Here is a 25,116-nt window from a genome sequence, read left to right on the forward strand (position 1 = left end):
TTCAAAATTTCGTCTGTCTTGCCTTTCTGATGTTTTTTTACGTACATAACTATTAAGTAAGAGCATGATTACTCTTGTATTTTGATTTAATAAGCACATGTAAATCTTTCAGTGACTAAAAAATTGCTCTTTCCCAACGAGCTCGTGCAATTTTGTTGTCTTAGTCGTCTAAGGGGGGTGAATTTCTCTTATCGCCATTTAATTAAGACCACATTAGTGGTACCCAGTATCTGATAATGTGTTTGCCGCATTTGACCGTGTTTTACCTCGGAAAGAAAAATTGGAATCATGTAGAGCGTAAGGCTTTGGGTCATTACTCTTAAAGATGTTCACAATTTGAAATTACAATATGAATGAGGGCAAGGTTTCCTAAGAGCGGTCGTAAATATTCCCATACAAACTCTTAAATTTTCGCCATAACTCTTATTACGCAAGATGATCATTCCAGAGCTGGAGCTTGGGCTGTCTGTGGTCAGATCCATTTCTTTACTTCAAACCATGAGCATTAAGATAAGGAGTCTGTTATCTTTGTTTATCATATAGCTCTTTATTTCGTTCTAAAATGCCTCTCTTTCTACTTCAAGTTCGAGGCTTTTCTTTCGTTTTTGCAAAGGTAAACTAAATTATGTATAATGATTAAAAAGTTCTCTACACAGGTCTTTGAAGTCAAGATAAATTTTTCCCAAAATAAAAGACCTCCTATGGTCTGAAAAGATAAATAAATTCTCTTAATAATAATGATAATATTTAAGTTTCTTTATACCCAATATTACAGGCGCTATCTCGCGATGTTTTCGGTGGTTTTCTTCGACGTGAAACTGAACTTTCAAACCAAAAAAATGTCAGTGTTATTACTGAAAGATAAAATACACAGATGAAAAATAGAGAACGATTAAGGTTGGAAAGAATAAATACGGATTGTAAATGTCAGTCTGTCAAAAATTCGGACAAAACTTTTTGAAAAAGAAAAACCGTGAGGTAACGCCTTTGGGTGAGAATTTGTTTCATGAAAAGCAATTCACACTAACAAAGTAGGAACCTCTGTTGGAAACAAAAATATAATTGATTTCTATCTTTTAACTATTTTAAAGATATCTTTACAATATCATACTTGACAACGAAAATAACCAAAGTCAATATATACCACATGCACAGCTGCTTTTCGCGCGCGCTGATGGGCAATTGATTACCGAGTAATTTTCCAAGATGATTACCAAGATGATTACCGAGTAAAATTCCGTGCAGCCAAGGATACAAACTAATGCGTAGTTTTATATTTCCGATCATTTTAAGGATTGTGACAGAAATACCAAATTTCGGTTCTTGTGTGCAAGATACTGAAACCATTTTTCACCTTAGAGTAGGTGACAGCGGTGGATATTTACCTTCGAGAAGCGAACTGATGATGTCTTCGGACAAATATCAAAGCAAAGTTCATCATCAAGTAAAGACTATTGTTTTATATCACAAATATACGATGAGCGACTGATGAATATGAAAGTAAAACGTGCAATAAATTGGATCTTCTTTCAGCCAAGTGTTTAACAGCAGTCTGTTTAAAATCTAACTTAGTCGGACTTCAGTACATACCTCTTAAAAACCGACTTCAAGGTCCGCACTCTAGGAAATGGACCGAGTTTTTCCGCTCGGATTGATGGCCCAGGCGCGAGGCGTACGGCCCATAAATCTGAGCGGAAAAACGACGTTTCGTAACATACAGTTTGGACTAGGAAAACGAGTTTAAGATATCTACCATATCTCTCTGTTCAAGCGGTGGGAGGCAATATCACTTCAAACTAACTTTTGAATTTAGCGGGACGCGCAATGAAACACGGCCCGCTAAACTGAGCAACCATGGCGTACATACTAACCGATTGAGAGATAAAATAAATTAAAGTTAAGTATTCATGTAGCAAGTATGGTTACCCTCACTTACAAATTAAACGTTTTTGGTGCAAAATGTATACGTTGAGGCCTCGAAGGTCAATAAGCGGATACCATCTTCTTTACATGGTAAAATCTCGTTTCACAATCAAGAACTTCTTCATTTAATCATTTCCTTTATCCTCGCAACATTAATGTGTGATTCTGGGGTGGTATTGTAAGGAGAAATTAGATGCTAATCACTCTAAGGGGTCAAAGGATTAATATCTATTAATTAAACTCCCAAAACACCCAACGGTTTGTTACCAAATAAATTCTTGTGGAAAACGCACAAGTCAAAACGCCCTTTGAAAAGCAACGATACTATTTAGTTCTTTGCGCTCGGATATGTCTGGTATTGCGGAACTCGATTAGTTCTAAAATCCAGCACAGCCTCGTGAGGAAGAGCAGCCCTTCGTGGGTAAAAGGTGTAGTTCAAAGGATAATTAAGCAGATTTTCAACAGACGACATGTAAAGATCAGCAAACCGTACTAAGCGGCGAGTGAAATACGTCGAGTTGGTGTATGTCCGAAAAACACTTCCAAATCTGGGGTTAAACAGCGCTTTCAACTTCAACCTGCAATACAATAAATCCATTTTTAAGTTTCTTTGTGCGTAGCGACCACAAAATGACACCGGAGAAAACATTAAAATGAAAAAAGATTGTAAGAAGGAGTTTCCACATATTTTGTCTCCTACACTATTCAAATGCAGGGTACAATGTGTGTATGACTGCGCAAACGCAGGAGAATTGTCAGTAAATTCACCAGAATTACACAATGTAATGGCTGCGCGAACGCGGCAGAATTGTCAGTGACTTTCATATGAGTTTTTCTTACTTGAGTTCTCTTCTTTCTCGTTTCCATTCGTCAGTAAGTTGAGCCCGTTTACTGCTTGGAGGAAAGGCCTGTCGGAAAATAGGTAAACTTTGTTTGTAACAGTTCTGACGATTTTCTAGGTACAAGAGTTATAAGAGTATTAGTGCAAAAAATTCTGGATTCTTACAGTACATTATTACAAAGTGACATCTTACACTTGGACAACATTACCTCTAAGTGAAGCTTTACATGATAGCTCTACCTAGTAGCCTCTTCACATTACAGTTTATTGTACCTTTCCTAACCAATACGATGTTCACATGGTTAAAGAATTGTTATAGCTTATTTTACAGCCAGACGACAAATACAACCCTGCTGATGGGATCTGATCACTAAAGTGCGCTACTGACGTTTAGCCCGCGGGAAGGCCCTGATTATCAGTGCTACAAGACGCACGTTTCTCCGCCCGTGAGAAGATTGGAGACGAGTTGACTTAACCCCTTGCAAACCTCTGCTAGCTCACATTCCTCAAGAGCTCATACTCTCTTAGAGATGAAGAAACGCACATACTGAAGCGCTTATAATGAGGACCTGTTCGCAAGCTGCTGACCTTCAGTTGGAGGATTAAATCTTGAAGATTGGTCAGCCACACCACAGAACGCTGAAACTCCAGTGAGTTGCCGTTCTTGATTTCACTCTGCCAAAAAAGAAAAGAGAAAATAACAATTCTTAACGTGAAGTAGATTAATGATTACCTTCACAAGCTTTACTTCAAACAGTAGGGAAATACTGTTGCTTTGTCACGAGAGTGAAGAAAGTAAAAGTCCGAGTCTCCACCTGATCTAAACGCATAGCAAGTAGAAACAAGACACACGAGAGAAAAAACATATGTAGGTAATATAGAATTAACCGCTTTTTTTTAGTTTTATTTTGGACGTTAACTATTATTGCTGTACAATATAATTAAAATTTAAGCCAACTGGTAAGCTATCGGAAGCCTGTCGGTTACAAGTCGGCCGACAATCGGCCAACAGTCGGTAGAGGGAGGCTGCTCTTTTCAATTATCCATATGTCAGTAAGAAAAGCTGATAGCAAATACCTCTAGTTCCGGGATGATGGCCCCAGTTCTCCACCCATGGTGAAGAACAGGATCCTAAAATAGACATAATAAACAGGAAAAAGAATTTCAGAACACAAAGTGCAATATCCAACGAGTAAAGAAAACAGGCCCCCATTTAAACCAAAAGATACCGGAGTATGATTCATGACTACGGATGATTCATGACTACGGATGATTCATGACTACGGATAGAAATCTAATGAATTGGTTTATCTTTCTTCTTGGTTTATGTCCGAATGTTTATATAAAATTGAAAACAATTATAGACAATCCAACTCACTCTTAAATCACTGTAAACATGATCACCAAAGTACAGCACATTTGGACCGTACCAGCCAGTAAACTTTATGAACTGCTCAATATTTCCCTGAAACATGATTTTGATGAGAAATGAATAAACAATTAAAAAAAAAATAACTCAAACGTGCAGGCTGGCAAGTATGTGGTATGGGAAGCAGACTTTCTTAAATGTCACTCACTTCAATATAAACTTGTCCTTTACACAAAGCTGAAACCTTCTGCCACATTGGACGATATAGTCTTGTGTCCACGCATCTAAAAGGTCTGTAAATTAATTTAATGTTGATCAGATCAATCAGAAACTAAATGTTAATCCACAATAGATACTTTTATATCCTATAACCATTTGTGGAAAAAACAGTAACCTTTTACACCCTAATATCAGTATACATATTCTCCTTAAAGTTCCCCATACATTTCCTAAGGTTCTCACAAAGAGAATTTTTTTACCAGAAAAAAAAAAAAAAAAAGAGCTTCTTTAGTTGGTCATCACTTTCTTTATTCTCATGACCTTAATGTTTGATTCAGGGTTGACACTGTAAGGAGAAATTAGATACTTGTCACTATTGGGGGTTCAAGAGTTACAGAGGAAATTCACTCTGTTAGGTATTAAGTATCTGCTTGTTTCCTTGAGGGGAAAAAAACAAGAATGTGAGCAACAGTTCTATAATGTTAATTACTGAAACCAGCAGTTGGGAGCCATTGCAGTCTCCACTCTTCCCTTTGACCAAATGGATAACTGTAATTGTTTGTTTGGAGGAAATAAAAATTAAATTGCACTTGAAAGCAACACAATACCCACCTTGATGCCTGCTGATGATAAAAGGAAGGCTTGCGAGCTTGTGTTATAACAACATCAAATAGATCACGCCATCCTTTACCAATCATGTGATCCATACCTTTCTTCCTAGTTGTGGAACAACAGAAAAATAACATAAATACCGACTCTGTTACGTACAATTAAGGATTATTTCAGGTAAGCCCACACATATCTAAGGGACTCTTTTAATAGTCTCCCAAGAAGACTGTTAGAAAACACATTTGAAACTGCACACACTGCAGACCTGTGGGTAAATAGGATTAATGGAAGTTGCAGATATTTTTTAATCCAAAGCCAGGAGTAAAATATTCTACAGGGATCACCACTGAAAAAATTCTGCACATCCACATTTGAGGTGTCAACAGGTGTACAAAAGTACAGTTAGGGCAGCAATGTAAGCTTTGATGAGTTTTCCAATCTTAGCCTATTGAAATACGCTAACAGCCAGTTGAAAGTAAAGCCTTACAAAAAAAATCACAGTCTCTTCATGTAATCTTTAAATTTTGATTATTAGTAAGTACTTACACAAACTCAAAGCCACTGTTGGTGATTAAGAAAAGCATTTTCCCTGATGAAACAAGCCTCTGGAGTAGTTCTCCCAGATGAGGACTCTTCTTAAGGTATTTATCTATCAAATAAAGTCACCAATTCGACATTTTACAGTTACTGTACCACATATATTACTCAGCATTTCCCTGTTTTATTTAAGTGGTATACAACTCGGCTACTGATTAAGAGTTGTGCTTTACATAATTTTGCTGATACTTATTTTGGTACTCATTTATTAGCAATATTTAAATAGGCTGGCCCAGTTCAGCTTAAGGCTGGTTTAAATGGGGGCCTATAAAAACAGTCTTAACATAACAAAATATTATAATAAAATACACAAACAAACTCAAAACACAATTGTGCATATTAAGGAGCTGGAAAATGATGCAAATTTTTTTTCAGGCATCACCCTTGTATCATCCATGATGCTACTGAAGAACAACATGCAACTCCCACGAGTGACCAAGACAAAATTTCTCATTATAGTATCAATACAATATCAAGCAGACAAGTGATGAAAATAGAGAAAAATACTAGGGGATTATTAGATGATCCAATACCAAATTCTTAGAACTAACATAATTATTATCAATTAAGAGATTCTTTAGCTGGTGATCATCTCCTCTATTCTAATGACCTTAAATGTTTGAATCAGGGATGATGTGATGGAGAGAAATTAGAAGCTTATTGCTCTCAGGGTCAGAGGGTTAAAATAATATTGATCAAGATGATACCATATCCCTTCAATACTTTACCTATATCATTTATGACTGCCTGATACATCTTTCCTGATTTGTGAACATTTTGCACTGCTTGCTGAATTAAGATAAAGAAACATTAATGTCAGTGCCATCTGTTTCAAACCTTTCAAAGGAAAACGTGAGAGACACTATTTGAAAGTCTCTCCTTTTTCCTAACAAAAAAACCATTCTTTTATTGTGTATTTTTTTTTCATTTTTTTGTTTGCTTTACAAATGTGCTGTTCTATTTGATTTCAAAACATCAAGCCAAAATTTAGACCATAAAATTTAAGAAAATAAAGGTTTGTTATCAGCTTATTTTAACTTCCCTCTCAAACAATAATAATGCTATACAAAGAATGGCTTCAATTCTGAAAGAAATGTTCCTTCTCCTTCAGCAGCCACAGGTATAATTTGTAATAATCATCATAGTGATGATAGATCTATCATGGAGACCTTTAAAAACAATATTTTGGGTTCAAAAATTTAATGTTGAAATTTATGTTCATCAGAAAATAAAGTGTACTCTGAAGCAAGTACTTGTGTGACAATAAAAGAACAAAGAAGAGATGTGGCATGCACCCTTTTTAGTCAATCCATATCTAAAAGGTCTTGACTGTTAACATCAGCTTGCATGTTCTCCATACTGTTCTCTAAACATTTCCTTAGGTGTTGACAAGGAGAATTTGTTCTAACAATCACAAGTCTCTGAAGTTAGTGATCATCATCTTTATTCTTGTGACCTTAATGTGTGATTCAGGGGTGATATTGTAAGGAGAAATTGGATGCTGGTCACTCCTTAGGGGTCAAAGGTTTAATGTTACAGACTTGATCTGAAAGTGACTTACAGTTGCCCTATCATTCAAAGCTCTTCTTTGTGATTAAAACAATTCCTAATGGTTACTTACCTGACAGTCACGAAACAAATACTCTGGATCATAAGGGATACCTCTTTGTTGGAAAAACTGTGGCAAAACAAACAAAAATAACAATTAATGTATACATAACTTACAGTAAATTCCAAAAATGAAAAAATTGTTATGCCCTACTGAAAGAAATCGTTCTATTCTACAATAGCACCCAGCCTTTAACTAAAGTCACAGAGCACCATATTGATCATCTGAGCCATCTAATTTCCTAAGCATATCCTTGCTGAAGTAAACAATTTCTAAGACTGGTGCTATGAGGTCCAAAAGAACAGTCTCTAATGTAACTCTTATCTTACTGAGGTAATTATGAAAAACAACTCCTTAGAAAAATTTGTGGGCCAACTAACAGCCAACTACTAGTAACTTAATTGTAGAAAAACTGATAAGGACCACTAAACACCTCAATGACGTTGGATATGAGGACCATCTCTGGATATGAAAACAGATCAATCATATGATGCATGGTCCGCCTTGGGCCCTAGAAAAATCACCAAAAAAAAAAAAGCTGTATCAGTTCAGATCATATATCTACCCTGCAGGTTGAAATGATTTCAACTTAATCAAGTTCTGCTTTGTATTTTTCTTTCTTTAAGGATCATGAAATGTTCCTTGAATAAGGAAAAAACAACAACATACAAATAAAATTAGTTTACAATCATTTTAACCTGACATCCAGTGAGTCACCTATTCACAGTTTCTGATCCTCAAAACAAACTTACATTGAGAAAATTGGAAGGGTTGATCTTTGTTATGGCGAGATGTGTTCCTTCGTAAATTTTAAACACTTCATCATTGGGTACAGGTTGTAATCCCCTACAATTCAATGATTCAAATTTCAGCATACAATGACATTGATTGAGCTGCAGTTTGCTTATATGACATTAAACCCAAAATTGTTTGTACATAAGGAAGTAATAAATTACACTAGATTGCAAAAACTATGCACCAAAAATGCATAATCCATAAATGATAAGACCAAACAGCTTTCTGAGAAATTTTCGCACAGAGACATAATCAGTAATTCACTTGTCTCATTATCATTGTAAAATCTCTCTCTATGGTAACCTTTTTCTCTATGGGAAGCTTAGATAGCTTCCACCAATCACCACGATCAACTAATGGTGGGTAGCAAAGGGGTTATGATCCTGTTTCACACACAGATTTTTCAAAAATTCACTTGTCATGAATATAAACCCTTTGTCACCCTACTAATGGTGATTATCGTGTACAACTGGTTCATAAAGCAGTAGGGTCTCATTGATCATTTTAAATGCTCTTTGGGTGTCAATGTTTTTGCATTTGAGTGCATACACTAACACCAACATTAACCTTACCTATAAACTGAACCCAACATAATGTTGTGGAATGCATCAACTTTGAGCAAAAGACCCTGAGAATTTGAGAAACCAACCCTTCAATGTTAATTATGATTTAAAGTCTGACTGGAAGTAAGAGACATTTTTATCATGACCAACATAGTAATATCATCCCAATAACTGCATTAATAAAAGGTGATTGCATTGGTTGCATTTGAACAAAACGACTCAATGGTTACCTTGTATGAATAGGAAGCTAACTTTTCAAAAAAGTGTTGACAAGGGGGTTTTCTGCAAGTGCCCATATCTAACATTTTATTCCTCATTTGTAAGACAATGTTTTCAAAAATAGCTTTCTTGTTGCCTTTCCTGTTCAGAGTAACAAAACCTTTTTCATTTGTTTTTGGTTCAGCAAAAGATTTAAATAACACAGGAGAAAGCTGGTCAGAGTCTCACCAAGTTTTTAATGCTCTTTCTTTAAAAATCTAACCACACATTGACAAAAACATTTCAGGGGATACATTTTTCTAATTACAGAAAACCTTGTACCAAAAATCAGTTACAGGAGTTACAAAGTTTTAGTAAGTAAGAGTAAAGAGGGTGAGTTTCTAAAGAAACTTTGGTGCTGTGTCTGAGAGGGCATTGTTAGATAAATGGTTTTATCACGTGGGCTGATGATGTAAATTAGACACCGTAAAGAGTTTTCAAAGCCAACATTTCAAGCATTAGCCCTTTTTCAGAGCAAATGAAGAAGGACTAGCCCAATAGGTCTGGTTGAGAAACTCTTTACAGCAGCCAATTTACTTTAATGAGAGTAGTTTTAAGCACTAGTGATTGACACATTGGTTTTTGAGTTGAGAGTAAAGGATCCAAACCCTGACCTAGCCTTTGTGTTGTGCTTGCAGAGGGACCCAGAACTCTCACCCTATCTCTCTCTACCCAGGAGAGTATAGGGGTACAAGCAAACTGTCAGGAAACCCCTGGGATAAACTAGCATCACATCAAGAAGGGTGTAGCATGATTGAAACTCAGTTTTTACAGAGAGACCCTGAATTCCAACAGCGTCTCTCTCCATCAAGGGAACATAAGGTACCAGCATACTGTCAGGAAATCCCTTCTAGAGACAAGCATTACGTCAAGAAGGGTGTGGTGATACTCCTGGCCACCCTGTGCTACTGAAACCCAAATCAACTATGGCAGTATTGGCTCTCTGGCTCATAAGCTGAATTTTCTCTTCCTTTGAACACATGTGAAAAAAAGACTCAAGATTCCTGTATCAATTTAGCCATAAAAGAGTCTTCCATGTCATCAGTTAAATACATACACTGCTGGTGTCAAAGTGAAGTCCTCTAATGGCAAAATGAGGGTCATACTTCATGACTTCAATCCCTCTTGGATACTTGAGATTAAAAGAATATTCAAGAAATTATTATTTATACATGGCACAATTACTAAAGAAAATGAGGTTAGTAAGATGTATTTATTTTATCTCTGGGTTCAAATCCAGGTGGAAGATTTTAATTAGAACAAACTTTTGAATTTAGTGTGCCATTCAGTTAAATATGGTGTGCTAAATTGACTAATCATATTGCACATACTGTTACAATTATTTACTGCATGCTAAGTGACAATTGTTGAATAATCCTTGAGACAAAGTTGAAGGAATTATTCAACAATAATCAATTAACTTAAGGCAAATAATTGTTCTAGTATAACTGCTCAGGTGCTTTCTAATTCTGTTGTTGAAACCATTCTGTTAAAATTGTTTTTATTTTTTGTACTGAGATAAGCAGACAACCTCCACTAGAATTTAATAGGTTTATTTGATTCAATCAGCATAAACTTTGTATCTCTCTTTTGAAAAGTGTGAAGCATCTTCTGCACTCTTTGGAATTGAATTTTCTTATATCATGTTGATCACTTCCTGACAGGACACCAGACAGCCATTTGAAATGCTAAACACCTTGAGTGAGGTAATTATGGCAAGATATGACCCAATCCTTGACCAACCAGAGCACGTGCATCTCTATAATCACCAGAACAATTTCACAAAAGGCTACTAATGAATAACAAGAAGAAGTCCTTGGCTCATATAAGTCTTAAAGAAATTTGGGTGGACATCATCTAACAAAGAATATGAGCTAAACTTACGCACAATAAAGAGGTGTTGAAAACGGTATGTAGGTAATGTAACACACCCAGGATAAGACTTCAATTTCAATTTTTATGTGTCAGTAACACAGTAACTGACAACACAGCAAAATTAAATATTCTTCTCTATACTTGGTTTGACTGTTCTGTGGTAAAATTTGTGTTATTTATGGAAAAGAGAGTAAGGTAGCTAAGACTAAATGTCAAGATATTTATTAAAAAAAAAACACTGAGGAGGTTTTCCCAAATCGATGGGCCCTGGATGAGTTTATATCCTGGAATTTACAGTATTTAATATTAAGACAAGATTATGAGTGGAATTATCACGGCACTCTCAATACATAACTAATATCTAACTTCTGATGGATACAAAATATTTCATTTCGAGTCTCAATCATCTACTGAGCATATCCTTCTGTCACTTTTTCCATGATCAATATAACATAAGATTTTATAGGGAAGTCATGAACACAATTATGCTCATTTTTGGGATCTCGCAGGCAATTCTTCCAACTTACATTTCTTTGATCATTATTTTTCATTCAACAAATTTCATTTGACCTGTGGATTAAAGTCAAATAAAACAATAATCCTTGTAGATGAGCTGCAGAATAAGCAAATGCAGAAAAGAAGCCTATTTGTGAACTTTCATAAAATTATGACCAGTTTCCAATGGAAAGAAGAATCCTCTGAAAAGTGCCTTGCTCTTGACATGTAGCTCCACGGCTAAATTGGTAGTAGCACCCAACTACATGTAGTATCTGGGAGGCACTGCATTTTCTCAGGTTTCTTTTCTGCAAAATTACTGCTTAACCCTTTAACTTCCAAGATCTAACTGTTAATTTTCCCTTCCAGCTGCCACACATTTACTTATAAATTTGCGACAAGAATTTGGTGTTTGATCAAGATCAACTTCCACCTGATAAGTTTGAGTATTCTCATCACTTGTTTGCTGGATAATGTATAGATATCATCTTAATCACCTCTGGGAGTTAAAAGGGTTAAATTGCAGCTCACCTGCAATGATCATTGCTTCAATTGATACATTCTTTGGTTAGCTAGTACTGAGTTTTTGGCATCACATCAAGATCATATCCTCGACTTGATCAACTTTTCTAAATTCAGCTCAGCATTACCTATTTATGCATCACAGATTGTGTATTGAAATTAAAAGCATAATGTTATTATTCCTACCCCATATGTAGAAATCAGCTCTTTTACTGCCAGATCATAAATGAGGTAGTGAAGTGTGTTGGAGTAAGAGGCCAGTGTGTAATCATAATCAAACCCATACACTTCAATATGCCGAAGGCCAAGCTCATTATTGGCAAAGATCGTTTGCTCATCTATGAGGGTATAATTTTTTGACTCTGAAAAAGAAAAAATTGAACTGTCACTCTGGTATACACGACTACAGTTTTAGTGAAGGGTTATCACAGCTAAATGCCATAATATAATGTTTCAAGTTTATACATGGAGAAATTCACAAAAGGAACAGTAGGAGTACAATGAATCCTGTCAGCTGTATATATGATAAAGTGCAAATAAGTATGATTTTACACACAGCTTTAATTCAACCAGACATTCCACTCCGCGAGCTAACTGAGGCAACTGTGAAGCTTTCCAATCTCAGTTGTTCCAGGCAAGGATGCAAATACCCGCTAACTAAATGCAACGCTATTGAAAACATGGACTTGTTCACAAAACTACTTGGGCTCAATGGTAACATAATTTACCGTTTATGAAGCATTTCCGTTCGTTATACACACTTTCCAATTCCTCGATAGTCCTCACAGCTTTTGTGTGAACCTCACCACGAGCAACTTGAAAACAAGCAAGAAATTTAGGGGTACGTTGAGCATAACCCCTAAACAGGCGAAAGCCCGCCATGTTGAACCATGTTGTATGACAACCACCTCGTCCGGGTGACCCACGGGCTTGTCAGGGAGGAGAGGGTTCGTTTCTTTGATCGAAAGCTGCATTGATGTTTGCGTTTGTTTGTTGTTAGGAGTTGTTTCGATTCGGTTTTGCTTTTTTTAAAAGAAAAAAAAATTATTGTATTAGCACATCAACTTCCCAGAGAAGAGTAACTTAAATCCTTCGAAACGAAAAAAGGGGGAAAGGTTTCAGCACCCACAGTAAACTAGACGACATATCGATAAACAATGCTCGCTCCGATTGGCCAAAGAAATTACAGCTTTAAAATCAGACAGCACTATCTTTGTTTCAGCTTGCCTCGGGTAGCGAGTGTGGTCTTTTTGACCCTTGTATTACCAAGATAGTGATATTGTCTGCTTATTACTGTCTAACATGCATTTTTTCGCAATGTTACTTCTGAGAATTTGGTGTTCAGATATTTTTCCTAACTGATGATTTTCTTTCATTTTTTTAACGTAAACAATCTGCTTTCCATTGTTCTGACATTGACTGTGAATATATGAAAATCATATATGTGAACTGCGGATGACGAAATGAATATGAAAGCAATCTTTGCAGCAATGAAGACTACTTGAGGAGTAGAAAAAAAAGGTTCAAATCCCGTACAGGCCTGAATTTTTGTTTTAGGCATTATTTTAATTTCGCTACCGCTGTCGTGTTAATTACTGGGAAGATCGCTTTCATATTCTGTTCTGCAATTGTAAGGAGAATTTCCTTATTGATCTCTCTGAGGACAGTAAAGTGAAGTGATTTTGTTCACCACGAGGAGCTAAGGAGCGCTAAGTGTGACTCATTGTGTGACCAAAAAATCGTAGGGACCGATCATTATTCATATCGCCTGGGAAGGGGGGGGGGGTGGGAAGAGGATTTTAGAGGATCACTGATTTTCAGGGGGAACAGAGGGGGAGTCAGTCGTCGTACACAGAGTATAAAAGGTGGACTATAGAACATTGATAGCCGGTTAACTACCAATCAGGGGAGATCATAAGAATTTTTCAGAGTCTTGAGGCCTCTTTATACAGAGGGAGGGGACCCCAGCTAGGCGAGGTAACCCGCCCAGCCGTGGTCGAAAAAGAGCCCGCGTTTACAACAACCCCAGGATTCCGAAGTGAAGATTCGCGAGTTTGTTATCGCACTTGCAATTAGGGAGTCGAAGATGTTATTTCAGCGACTTGCGGTGAATCGTTGCCGAAAAACCGTGATTTATTTTCCAATAAGATTTGGAGCACTTTCAAAGCAGTTATGCGCGACACCGACCCTCGTTTACGATCGATTTGTATATGCAAAAGAAGCATGCAGCTTATATTGATCTACACCGATTACATGTTTGAAACAAAAGGTTCGATGCAATTGATAGCCTGACTGTCCATCGTGAGACAAATAATTAAATATGCATTCATTTATCCACAAAATCTTTTTCTACAACAAAAGGATCAACTGTCAGTTACATCTATTGTCACTAACTGTACAAACAAAACCTGTCTCGGTCGCGAGTATGAGTTTTTGGTAACGTCCTTAATCCTAAAAATTACAATTTCCTCGATGGTGATTGGTTAAAAAAAACCCTATTTTCAACCATTTCACTTGACATAATGTTATCGGACAGTTTCTTATCAGACAGTTTCAATAAGCCAATCACATTCAAAGTTGTAGTTTGAAAATCAACCAATCACATTCCCTTTGATTGTAGTCAATTTCAAAGCTACATGAAACAATTTAAACCTCCTTTGCCAGTCTTTTCATGCAATTTTTTCTTTCTTTCATAACTTGGCTCTCCTTCTTTTCTCAGAAATTGTAATTTTTTTCATTAATTGGTAATAAGACTTCGTGTGGTCCAATTCGGTCTGTAATCATACTCTTGATAAGCAAATCGGACTCCCGCTACGCAGTCGTCCGATTTTGTTATCACTTGTTAGATAACAGACTACTCAGTGTCATTTACCATTACAAAATTTTGATGTGCAACCGTACGATTACACAAGCTTGACACGTGACCGTTCACGTGAAACATCCACAACGAATTTTTGTGACGTATTACCGAGAATTTTTTTTCAAATAGAAAAATAGCGTTTGTAGCGTTAGCTACCTAATTATAACATTTAATGTTAACAACTGGGTTGAAAACGTAAATTAGTCACCGTAAAGGGTAAAAAAGCTGACGTTTCGAGCGTTAGCCCTTCGTCAGAGCGATTAGAATCATCTAATCGCTCTGACGAAGGGCTAACGCTCGAAACGTCAGCTTTTTTACCCTTTACGGTGGCTAATTTACGTTTTCAATCCAATTGTTAACACTAAATTACCTGCTATACTCTCCCACCGACGCAGCACCACAGTTTCTTTAGAAACTTACCCCTTTAATTATAACATTACTGAAGATGAAACTGCGCTGTCTCTGTGATTTCTATTTTATTTACGTCTCAAGCATAGCGAGAAAAGGCAGACGAAAGTTCCTATCCCAGAAACTTCGAAAAAGGAAGAAAAGAATTTGCTTAATCATGCTATCGAAGTTTCTATAAATAGAGAGATTACGAAATAGTTAGAACTTTCCAGAAGATGCTAGAAAGTTTCAGAACGAGGCTCAACTACTATAAGAGCGAAGCACATGTGCTGGTCAACCGTCACACGGAAAGCGTAAGCCGCGGAATTCTGAACAAACGGTTATTATCTCCTCAGTCAAATTTTTGCACCAAAGATGCCTGGAACCCCAGCTATAGGAATCGATCTTGGTACTACGTACTCGTGCGTTGGTGTAATGCAACATGGAAAGGTTGAAATTATCGCTAATGATCAGGGTAACAGAACAACTCCTAGTTACGTCGCTTTCACCGAAAATGAAAGACTCATCGGAGATGCGGCGAAGAATCAAGTCGCCCTCAACCCCACGAATACAGTGTTCGGTGAGTCTTTTTCTCTAGCGTTTTAGCTAACATTAAACCTTAGTGCGAGAGAAATATTTTTCATTTTAAAAGTAGAAATGCTTGCGTGGGTAAAACCTAAAGGGGACTTAAGTTCTTTGTGTCCGCCATTTTGTTTTTCAATATGCTTACGAAATCATTTCTGTTCTTGCAGACGCAAAGCGTCTAATCGGGCGAAAGTATGACGAGGAGTCTGTCAGATCGGACCAGAAACACTGGCCTTTCGCGGTGAGTAATATTATCTCCGTGTAAGCTACGCCTGAATTTGTAAAACGTAAATTTGGAGTTTCTTCGGCCTCCTTAGGAAGTAGTTCGATGGTAATTGTTTTCACTTTCACTTTCAGGTAATCAATGATGGTGGTCGACCAAAGATTCAAGTCGAATACAAAGGCGAGAAAAAGTCCTTCTTTGCGGAAGAGGTAAGCGTGTCTTGGGTTCATTCGTTTAAAAGTCACATAGGGATGGTTTTATTCGTATTGCGTAATCTGACTAGTCGTCAACCACGCGCCTTCATCGTGTTCATGTGTAATTTTTTTGTTCTCTCTATTAGATTTCCTCCATGGTTCTGACCAAAATGAAGGAAACTGCAGAGGCTTATCTTGGGTCCAAAGTCACCGATGCAGTTGTCACTGTTCCGGCATATTTCAATGACTCGCAGAGACAAGCCACGAAGGATGCCGGTAAGCTGTCAACACGCAACGGCAATCAACTCCATTTAACCTGTTGGAAGTAGTTGTGCCTTCTTCTCTGATACTACTTTCGTTCCTCTACACTTGCGTTTGTTTCCAAGGTTATAAGGAGTAGGCTTTTTGGGGGGGGGGGGGGTTAAAATCTTTGAGCATGCGTAGCGGGGATGTACAAAGTTCACCTTCCACGTGTTTTTTCTACTCTCTCATTCTCACCCACACCCTTGTGGCGGTAGAAGAAGCAAATTACGTCACGAGACCGTACGAAGAGATAAAGTAACTTAACCCTTAGCTCCTAGATTAGATTTGTAATTCTCTTCACTGTTAACCGTACTATACTTATAATGTTAGTTCAGAGAATTTAGTATTGGATCAACTAATTATCCCTAAATTGATGTTTCCTTTATTCTCATCACTTATCTGGTTGATATTGTAAAGAGAAATTCTTTCTTGGTCACTTGTGGGAGTTGAAGGGTTAAGTTAACTAGGCTTAATTTTAAATTCTGAAAATGATGGTTTCTTGGTGTGAAGTTACATTCTTTTAATCTAAAACGTTTCGCCAATTTTGAGTGCCTAAAATCTTGAACATAAAATTTCTTCAATGATTGTAAAAGCTTGAATGATTGGCCACCTAACATGTCTTCATTGGTGTTGTGAGGAACCAGATTAAATGTTATGCCTTACAAGTTTTGTCATGATTATCATTTATTTTGTGTCATTTTATTTATTTTCTTATGTTTTTTTTCCTCTTTTTTCCACAAATTTTGCTTGGAATGTTTTTTAAGGTATCTATGTTTCTCCCTGTTGATAACCTTCAGCAAGAGAAACAACAACCCACTTCTGTGTTTTAAACTTATTACATGTATTAACTTTTGTAGGAGTCATTGCTGGCCTTAATGTTCTTCGCATAATCAATGAGCCAACTGCTGCCGCCATTGCCTATGGTTTGGACAAGAATGCTGCCAAAAACACAGAGCGTCATGTTCTCATCTTTGATCTTGGTGGAGGTACCTTTGATGTGTCTGTTCTTACAATTGATGATGGCATCTTTGAAGTGAAGTCAACCTGTGGTGATACCCATTTGGGAGGTGAGGACTTTGACAATCGTATGGTTGATTACTTCAAGAAAGAATTCCAGAAGAAATATAAGAAAGATATCTCAGGCAACAAGCGAGCCATGCGACGGTTGAGAACTTCTTGTGAAAGAGCCAAGAGGACCCTCTCTTCAAGTCATCAGGCCAATATTGAAATAGACTCTCTTTATGAGGGCATCGATTTCTATGAGCCATTCAGCCGTGCAAAGTTTGAAAAAGAAAATGGAGACCTTTTCCGTGCAACTTTGACTCCTGTTGAGAAGGCTCTGAAAGATGCAAAGTTGACAAAGGAAAAAATTGATGAGATTGTCTTGGTGGGTGGCTCTACTCGCATTCCCAAAATCCAAGAGTTACTCAAAGATTACTTTGATGGCAAAGAGTTAAACAAGAGCATTAACCCTGATGAAGCTGTAGCTTATGGTGCAGCAGTACAGGCAGCCATCTTGCATGGAGACAAGAGTGAAGCTGTGTCAGACCTGCTGCTTCTGGATGTGGCTCCCTTGTCTCTGGGTATTGAGACTGCTGGAGGTGTTATGACAGCACTCATCCAACGCAACACAACAATCCCAACAAAGAAAAGTCAAGTCTTCACAACATATGCAGACAACCAACCTGCTGTTTTGATCCAAGTGTATGAAGGTGAACGTAGTATGACCAAAGACAATCATCCACTCGGAAAGTTTGAGCTCACTGGCATTCCTCCTGCTCCTCGTGGTGTTCCACAAATTGAGGTCACATTTGATGTTGATGCCAACGGAATTATGAATGTTTCTGCGGTGGACAAAAGCACTGGAAAAGAAAACAAGATTGTCATCACAAATGACAAAGGTCGATTGTCCAAAGAAGACATAGAGCGCATGGTGAAAGAGGCTGAGAAGTTTAAAGACGATGATGACAAGCAGCGCGACAAAATTCAAGCCAAGAACTCTCTGGAGAGTTATGCTTACAACATGAAGAGTACAATTGAAGATGACAAAGTTAAAGACAAGATCAGTGAAGATGACAAAACGGTTATCTCCGATAAATGCAAAGAAGTCATCGACTGGTTGGATCAAAGTGATGGAGCCTCAAAGGAAGAGTTTGAGAGCAAGCAGAAGGAGCTTGAGAAGGTGTGCAATCCCATCATAACCAAGCTCTACCAGGGTGCAGGTGGAGCACCTGGTGGAATGCCTGGAGGTGGAATGCCTGGAGGACCAGGTGGCTTCCCTGGAGGACCAGGTGCCACACAGCAAGGAGAATCCTCAGGTCCTACCATTGAGGAAGTAGATTAAGTTTGATGAACTTACCTCTCCAACTTTGTTGACAGGATATGTGCACTAGCTTATACTGTTGAGAATTTAACCAGTTAACTGTTTGAGTTACTGTCTTAGCAACAGTAGTTTCATTACACTATGTATCCTGCACATGTAAGAGCCAAAGAATAAAAGGTTTTTATTCAAGAAAGACTGTGCAAGACATTTTTGGGGTCACTGTAAAATTAAAGTTTTTGGCTCATATCTGTTTTCTATGTTTCTTGAGAGCTCTGTATGTGTCCTACACATACACAATGGCACTATAAAATTGTACCACCATTGATCAGCAAAGACAGGCACATCTAAAAACCTTCTGAGTAAGGTACGTTGGCCTATGGAAATTCATCACTTCCAGAGTATATCATGTTACTGGTAACTCAAGGTCGAATTAGTTGCAAGGAATGATAATAGCAGCATGTAGTGAAAAGTTAGTGTACCCCAGCTATTGCATCATGGAAAATTAATGAGAAAGGGTGGTGCTCCTTCACTGTGTTGGAAAGACATGTTTAACATCTTGAAGTAGAGCGCATTTAAACGTAATGCTCAGTGAGCAGGTCTCTTTTTGCATGACGCACAAAGTGCTTCTCCTTGGTATGAAATAGTTGACTGCCCATAGGAAGGTGTAAACAGTGACTCGTAGCACTGCATCCATCAACTCCATATCTTTTTTTCTCAAATGATCACGTCTAGTAATGCCCAGTTAAACCAATGTCTGCCTAACTATTGAAGATGGACAAATTTCTTGCTTTAGTTGCAATTCTTTCTCAATGTTTCACTCAGATTGCCGTGCAAAAAGGGTTAACCAGTAATGAGTGATGTGCAACTTCACCCTTATGTTAATGTCTGACTATATGACCATCCTAAAAAAACAAGTGCACCACAAAAGAAAGCAACTTTGAAAAGACAGGAAGAAAATCTGCCCACTCTGTCAAAGGTGTATGATTTTGAGGAGGTTGGTATTCTTAGAAGAGGACCCAGTCACTGTAAAAGATGACCATACATTTATTAAGTTTTGAGTGAGACTAAAGTATCCATAAGAGTTAACCCAACATTCACCTCAATTCCATCCCTTACACAAAAATCAGTAGTTTGTATATTTTGTGATTACACCTTCGTTCCTTTCATTTTGCTTGGATTGTTTTATTTTTTTTCTCAGGACAACCCATCATTTCTGAACACAGCTAAGGTATTTTAAATAGCTTGAACAACATCCTCAATGCTGTCTCTTTCATAAAAAGTGTGTTTACTCAATTGAGATCCTTTTGTTTTGTATGTTTTTTATTTTTTTTGCTCAAGAGTCAGTGAACCCTTTCTCTCCTTAGATTTCATTAAAGGTTTGCCTCGCTATCTTTCACACAACTCTTATGTTATTTTGGATAACTTGACATTGGATCAACAAATAATCCCCTGAATGTTGCTTTTCTTTATTCTTGTCATTTTTTTCTGCTTCACATTGTGTTGATATTGTAAGGAGAAACTCTGTATTGGTCACTGGCAGAAGTTAAAGAGTTAAGGTTGTAGTAGCTCAAATCATTTTGCTGGGTGTGGTCAGTGGTGTGGTCAGCAGGTGTGAGCTTCCTTAGCACTATATTGACAAGTATAAAGTAATATATTGGAGGATAGATATAAAAGTGCTCAGTTTTCAGGCTACTACTTTCTGCTAGCTGTCTGCTCTGCTTTTTTCAATCTCTTCTTGAGCTCAAGAGGCATCTTTTCATAGCACTTCTTGCACAGTGGCTGCATGTCAAATTCATGAAATTTGCTCCTGCCAAGAAAAAAGGGATTATCTGAATGTGGAAAATTGACAACTTCAAGCAATGCCATCCCTCTTGAAATTAAGATTTCTTGCAGCTTTAAAACTCATAAAACTTAAATAGGTGATGTGGCACACGCGAGATCAGAGCAAGGAGAGTTGTGATGAGATAGAAAGGCACTTGAAACACAATTATAGTCCAGTAGTGCAAAAAAAACCAGCAATTACTCACTTGAGATTTAAAGTGATGTTGCATCCAATGCAAGTGAAATGCTGAACACACCAGCACTTGTGAAGGGCATTTACCACTGCATAATAAAGAAACAAATTCACTAACATGAATTTTAAATTAAAATACTCTGCAAAAACATATATTGTCACTAACAGTTCATTTTGGTTGGTTTGTGTTAGCTGGCATGAGAACAATTTTTTCAATCTGCAAACAAGATCCCAGCCTGGGGTGTGAGAGCTTAAGGTTAAAGTTGAAAATTTGCTGTTCATCATTTTGTTTTGGTGGCTGTAACAACAACCTAATTTCAAAGCAAAATGGCTGTTACCAAGAGAGTTTCACCTTAGCACTACAACAGAATTCCCCAAATCTCAATGTATTTTATCTCTCTTTCTGGAAGGATAATGCTTTGGTTGATTCAGTCTGAGGGCAACTTCAATACTTAACAACAGAACCTAAAGCTTTATAAACATTATACCTCATAGAGGCCTGAATTTTTTTTCAGGCCTTATTTTCACTATTGCCTAAATAGTGTTCATTACTGCTTTGATATTCATTTCTTAAACTGCAGTTCACACATGGTTTTCATATATTCACAGTCATTGATTATAGGTTCTGTTGTCAAGTATTGAAGTTGGCCTCAGACTGAATTAAAAAAACATCATTATGATATTGATAATGGTAATATTATAATAGCAATTATTTCTATTATCATTATCATAATCTTTCCCATCATCATCTTCATTATTATTAATATTATTATTCTTATTTCCATTGCTATTGTTCCTCACCATCTCCAACAATAGCTTTGTTGCATTCAAAGCATACATCACCAAACAGCTGCAAAAGAAACAGGAAAATAAAGATATCTGAATCTCATAACATCATTAGGTTGTCAAAAGATTAAACCTATTCAATTAATACACTATCCTGGAACTAGTGAGTGTATAACCAAGTTGAAAATTAATGAGCTTTGTAATGATTCAGTTATATTGAACAAGAGCAAGTGAGGCGACTGCATATTTAAGTTAAAAACTTAAAAAAAAAAAAAAAAAAAGTGATCAATTTATTTTCCACCCACCTCATTGTAGTGAGTTTCACAGTAGGCCAGTCCCTTCCTTTCATAGTAACGATGTCCATAGAAAGGCTTCTCACACTTAGCACACACAAAATGCTTGTAAAAAAAAAAATTCTCACTTAGCATCCACAAATTTCACCTCTCTCAAAACTTTACTTTTCCAGAGAATAAATTGGACTATAACCAACAAACAAACAAACAAACGTCACTCTTACATGTACCACAGGATACTATGAAAATCCAAGTGATATAACAAGAATGATTTTGATCCCTTGGTCATATATATGGCTGAAAATCTTAAGAGTTTGTATACCTCAACATGCCATGCTTTTCCAAGGGCATGTACCACACGCTCCTCAACAGGCCGCCTGAGATGAAAAATGTGTCACCAATAATTATTTTAGAAACAATTTTCATATCAACAGTTAACCCTTTAACTCTCAGAAGTGATTAAAATACAACTTTGCCATATGATATCCATACATTTGATTATCCAGCAAACAGGTGATGTGAATACTCAAACTTACAAGCAAGGGTTATCTTGATCAGACAATAAAATTTTCATAACTTATTTACAAGGACAAGGAAATTTGTAGGGTCATTTAAGTTGTTCATTGGTCCAATTTTGTGACTGTGCTTTCTTGCTGTCTTTTTCCCCTGTACCACAGAGTAATCCTAAAGCATGTTTTGCCTGTTCCAATACCCTAATATGGTAAAATGCCATTATCGTGGAATAATAATTCTTGATATTCACCTGTAGGTGGACTATTATACTCAAATTGAAAATTAACTTGAAGGTGACTTGCATTTCATGTATACTTACCTACAAGCACCACAGATTGGTGTCCCCATTTTGTCATGGCATCTCAAACAGTACAACTCTGTGTCTCGCTTGCGACATAGATGGTCCAGCTCTTTGCTGGAAAGATCATTAAGAAAAAAAATGGGGAAAAGAAGCTTTTCAAAGGTGTTTCCTCACTTGCAGAACATTCCTTAAAACTATTATCAAGAAATAATTTCCATCTTTTGAATTCTAAGTTTGAATACTAATTAAAAAAAATGATATAGTAATTATCTTGAAAGTCATTAGTTACACCATCGTTAAGTCACCAGTGTTATCCTTTTCAGTTGGTAACATGTCAAATTTACTTTCTGTAGCACCTCTTACTACAGCTTAAAATTGCTTTAAAAATTCAACAGGTAAAAGGATTGTTCTATCGGTTTGAAAATTTCCTTTACTTGTCATGCTCAAAATAAGGGAAAACACAAGAGTCACTTTGGAGTGATGCAAAAAGGGGAATTTCTGATTGATTGTCACAAAACCAAAACCAAAGGGTTGATAAGAACACAAAGTAACTACAAGAAAACTGCTTGAAGCCCAGGAAAACACAAGTGACCAGGTCACAAATTATTTTAGTTTTTATAATCTGTTTGGTCGAGAGGATGGCATAACTTTCTGGACCAGTCAAAAAGTGATGTAAAGCAAAACCATTTGAAGCAATCCTGGATTACTTTCAACACTCCATTTAAAAGTTCTACATATGAAAAAAAAAAAAAACAATCAATATCTTACTTGCATGAGAAGCAGTTGTAATGCCAAGGATGCACAGGCTCACCCATGTACATCAAATGCTGTCCTTCAGGAATGTAAGTACTATTGACCACAGAAACAGTTTTAGTGTCTTCAAATACATTATAATAATAATATCTCTCAGTTCCAAGTACATGTGGGCACAAAAGAAAAATGGAAACAGAGTGGATGAACAAACCATCAACAATTCACTGTATACTTACTGACACTTGCGGCACACGTATCGTCCCGTTTCTGGAGAAAACAATTTTTTTTTTCACTTTATAAGTAAGTTATAATAAAAGAAATGTCAATGAAATAAAAAAATTAGTTAAACATACATAACAATTTTCATTACAATTATTCTTCAAGGGTAAAAAATGGCAAAGTACTTGGTATAATACCCTGCAAACAAAGTTTACTTTAAATTCTCAAGGAAGGTCAAACAACATGCACACCATTATAACACACCATTATAAGTATTTTCTTACTTTTAGTCTTTTCATCTGCATTGCATTTCTTGCACAGTGCCCTAGAGTACAGGAAATAATATTGGCTTGATGTAAATTGAAAAATTTACCTCTTTAACCCCCCCTACTGGTATTTCTCCCAACAGTCTCACCCCCGAATCAGAAATTAAGGTAATGAGAATATATGAAATAATTGCAAACTCAAAGAGGCTCTTGATTGTTTGACAAATTCTCCTTGTAAATACTATAAGAAATGAATAGAGAACAGCATGGAGAACTTGCATACTGATATTGGGGTGTTAAGGGTTGATATCTGAAAGAGGTGTTTAAGACTTATCACACTGAAAGCTAAGAGACAAACATTTTTAACGTCTAAATTCTTAGGCTGTCATTCAATAGGGCATGTATCCCATCTTGACGTAATTTTCTTTTTTTGCATGATAGAGCTACTTTGTGGCTTTCTAACTTGTTTTGATATGACAAACACCCTCCTCTACTTCTTTTGGTTGATTTTGGCCACACTTCCTTGAATTAACATGAATTAACATGTACAAAAAAAAAATGGTTTTCATTCACAGTATCTTGTAAATACCATGAAAAGGAATTTTTTGATTAAAATGATTTACAATTTTTTTTTTACCATCTTTACTAATGAATTTTACCTTTTTTACACCTCTTTTTCCATACACCCCTCTAATTCCCGAGATCTAATTGTTAATTCTCCCCTCTAGTTACAACACATTTCCTTGAAAATTTCTTACAAGAACTTGGTATTAAACCATGATGACAACTTTTACCTGATAAGTTTGAGTATTCTCAGTACCTGTTTGCTGAACAGTGTGTGGATATTATCAGGGAGAAGTCAATTGTTTATCACTTCAGGGAATTGAAAGATTAAATTTATGTGTGAGAAATATTTGCACTCTTTAAACTCACCTGCCTGCGTTTTTGACAAACCCAGAGTCTGCCAGTCCATCATTACAGATTTCACAACGGAAGCAATCAGGATGCCAGTTAGCTTGCATAGCCTTAATAACACGCCCAACCACAAATTTACCTACAAGGGAAATCTAAATGTTAGGGTGTTCAGTAACTGAGTCTTACAAAATTTCACCCATCACCTCTAAGAGCTAGACTCTCCAGACTGATAAAAATACCTAGCTTTGCAGGATATTTTTGAGAATTTGGTTTTAGTTCCAGACATTATCATCAAATTGAAAATCTTTTTCAATCTTGCTGTTTTCTTACTTGATAGTGTACTTTGAATATGGGTCATTAAAAGTTGGACACCCTTAGGAGAATCCAGGTTCATAATTTACCCTCAGATTTCATAAATCTAGACCTCTCAACCTTGAGTCCTGTGCACTAACCCTTTCACTCCCATGAGTGACCAAGACAGAATTTCTCCTCACAAAATTGGTACA

At 36.8% G+C, this 25,116-nt stretch overlaps 3 protein-coding genes across 3 annotated transcripts in view; 1 reads left to right on the forward strand and 2 right to left on the reverse strand.

Annotated features, from left to right (window-relative positions):
- Window positions 1–548: 548 nt before the first annotated feature.
- On the reverse strand, window positions 549–12,565 carry LOC131769178 (5'-nucleotidase domain-containing protein 3). The gene is made up of 16 exons (XM_059084931.2): window positions 12,404–12,565; window positions 11,862–12,037; window positions 9,841–9,915; window positions 8,535–8,590; window positions 7,920–8,013; window positions 7,601–7,678; window positions 7,180–7,236; window positions 6,287–6,347; window positions 5,508–5,610; window positions 4,965–5,069; window positions 4,342–4,426; window positions 4,143–4,229; window positions 3,842–3,895; window positions 3,353–3,439; window positions 2,764–2,831; window positions 549–2,501 (listed from the first exon to the last, which is right to left on the reverse strand). Exons 1-16 carry the CDS (start codon window positions 12,555–12,557, stop codon window positions 2,252–2,254), a joined length of 1,590 nt encoding a protein of 529 aa, XP_058940914.2. The 5' UTR covers window positions 12,558–12,565; the 3' UTR covers window positions 549–2,251.
- Window positions 12,566–15,210: 2,645 nt separating this feature from the next.
- LOC131769170 (heat shock cognate 71 kDa protein-like) lies at window positions 15,211–18,743 on the forward strand. The gene is made up of 5 exons (XM_059084922.2): window positions 15,211–15,502; window positions 15,675–15,748; window positions 15,865–15,939; window positions 16,071–16,200; window positions 17,085–18,743. The coding sequence occupies exons 1-5, from the start codon at window positions 15,298–15,300 to the stop codon at window positions 18,569–18,571; spliced, it is 1,971 nt and encodes a 656-aa protein (XP_058940905.1). The 5' UTR covers window positions 15,211–15,297; the 3' UTR covers window positions 18,572–18,743.
- Window positions 18,744–19,578: 835 nt separating this feature from the next.
- LOC131769171 (LIM and senescent cell antigen-like-containing domain protein 1) overlaps window positions 19,579–25,116 on the reverse strand; it is an 8,781-nt gene continuing 3,243 nt past the window's right edge. The window contains exons 4-13 of the mRNA XM_059084923.2: window positions 24,629–24,749; window positions 23,714–23,754; window positions 23,447–23,477; window positions 23,226–23,306; window positions 22,476–22,571; window positions 21,966–22,020; window positions 21,656–21,748; window positions 21,366–21,414; window positions 20,578–20,653; window positions 19,579–20,357 (exon numbers count right to left, since the gene is read on the reverse strand). Coding sequence (XP_058940906.1) covers window positions 20,243–20,357; window positions 20,578–20,653; window positions 21,366–21,414; window positions 21,656–21,748; window positions 21,966–22,020; window positions 22,476–22,571; window positions 23,226–23,306; window positions 23,447–23,477; window positions 23,714–23,754; window positions 24,629–24,749 — 758 coding nt within the window. The 3' untranslated portion in view covers window positions 19,579–20,242. The remainder of the gene's footprint in view (window positions 20,358–20,577; window positions 20,654–21,365; window positions 21,415–21,655; window positions 21,749–21,965; window positions 22,021–22,475; window positions 22,572–23,225; window positions 23,307–23,446; window positions 23,478–23,713; window positions 23,755–24,628; window positions 24,750–25,116) is intronic.

The sequence above is a fragment of the Pocillopora verrucosa genome, chromosome 4 (assembly GCF_036669915.1).
Source record: "Pocillopora verrucosa isolate sample1 chromosome 4, ASM3666991v2, whole genome shotgun sequence".
NCBI lineage: Eukaryota > Metazoa > Cnidaria > Anthozoa > Scleractinia > Pocilloporidae > Pocillopora > Pocillopora verrucosa.

Excerpts from the sequence above, each read along its gene's own strand:
- LOC131769178 (XM_059084931.2), bottom strand. The coding sequence starts at position 12,557 with ATGGCGGGCTTTCGCCTGTTTAGGGGTTATGCTCAACGTACCCCTAAA. Across the intron at positions 8,591-9,840 it reads TTCACTTTGACACCAGCAGT|GGTCTTTTGCTCAAAGTTGA; the intron begins GTATGTATTTAA and ends TCAAATTCTCAG. Across the intron at positions 2,502-2,763 it reads CGAGAAAGAAGAGAACTCAA|GTTGAAGTTGAAAGCGCTGT; the intron begins GTAAGAAAAACT and ends ATTGTATTGCAG.
- LOC131769170 (XM_059084922.2), top strand. The coding sequence starts at position 15,298 with ATGCCTGGAACCCCAGCTATAGGAATCGATCTTGGTACTACGTACTCG. Across the intron at positions 15,503-15,674 it reads CCCCACGAATACAGTGTTCG|ACGCAAAGCGTCTAATCGGG; the intron begins GTGAGTCTTTTT and ends CTGTTCTTGCAG. Across the intron at positions 15,940-16,070 it reads AGTCCTTCTTTGCGGAAGAG|ATTTCCTCCATGGTTCTGAC; the intron begins GTAAGCGTGTCT and ends TCTCTCTATTAG.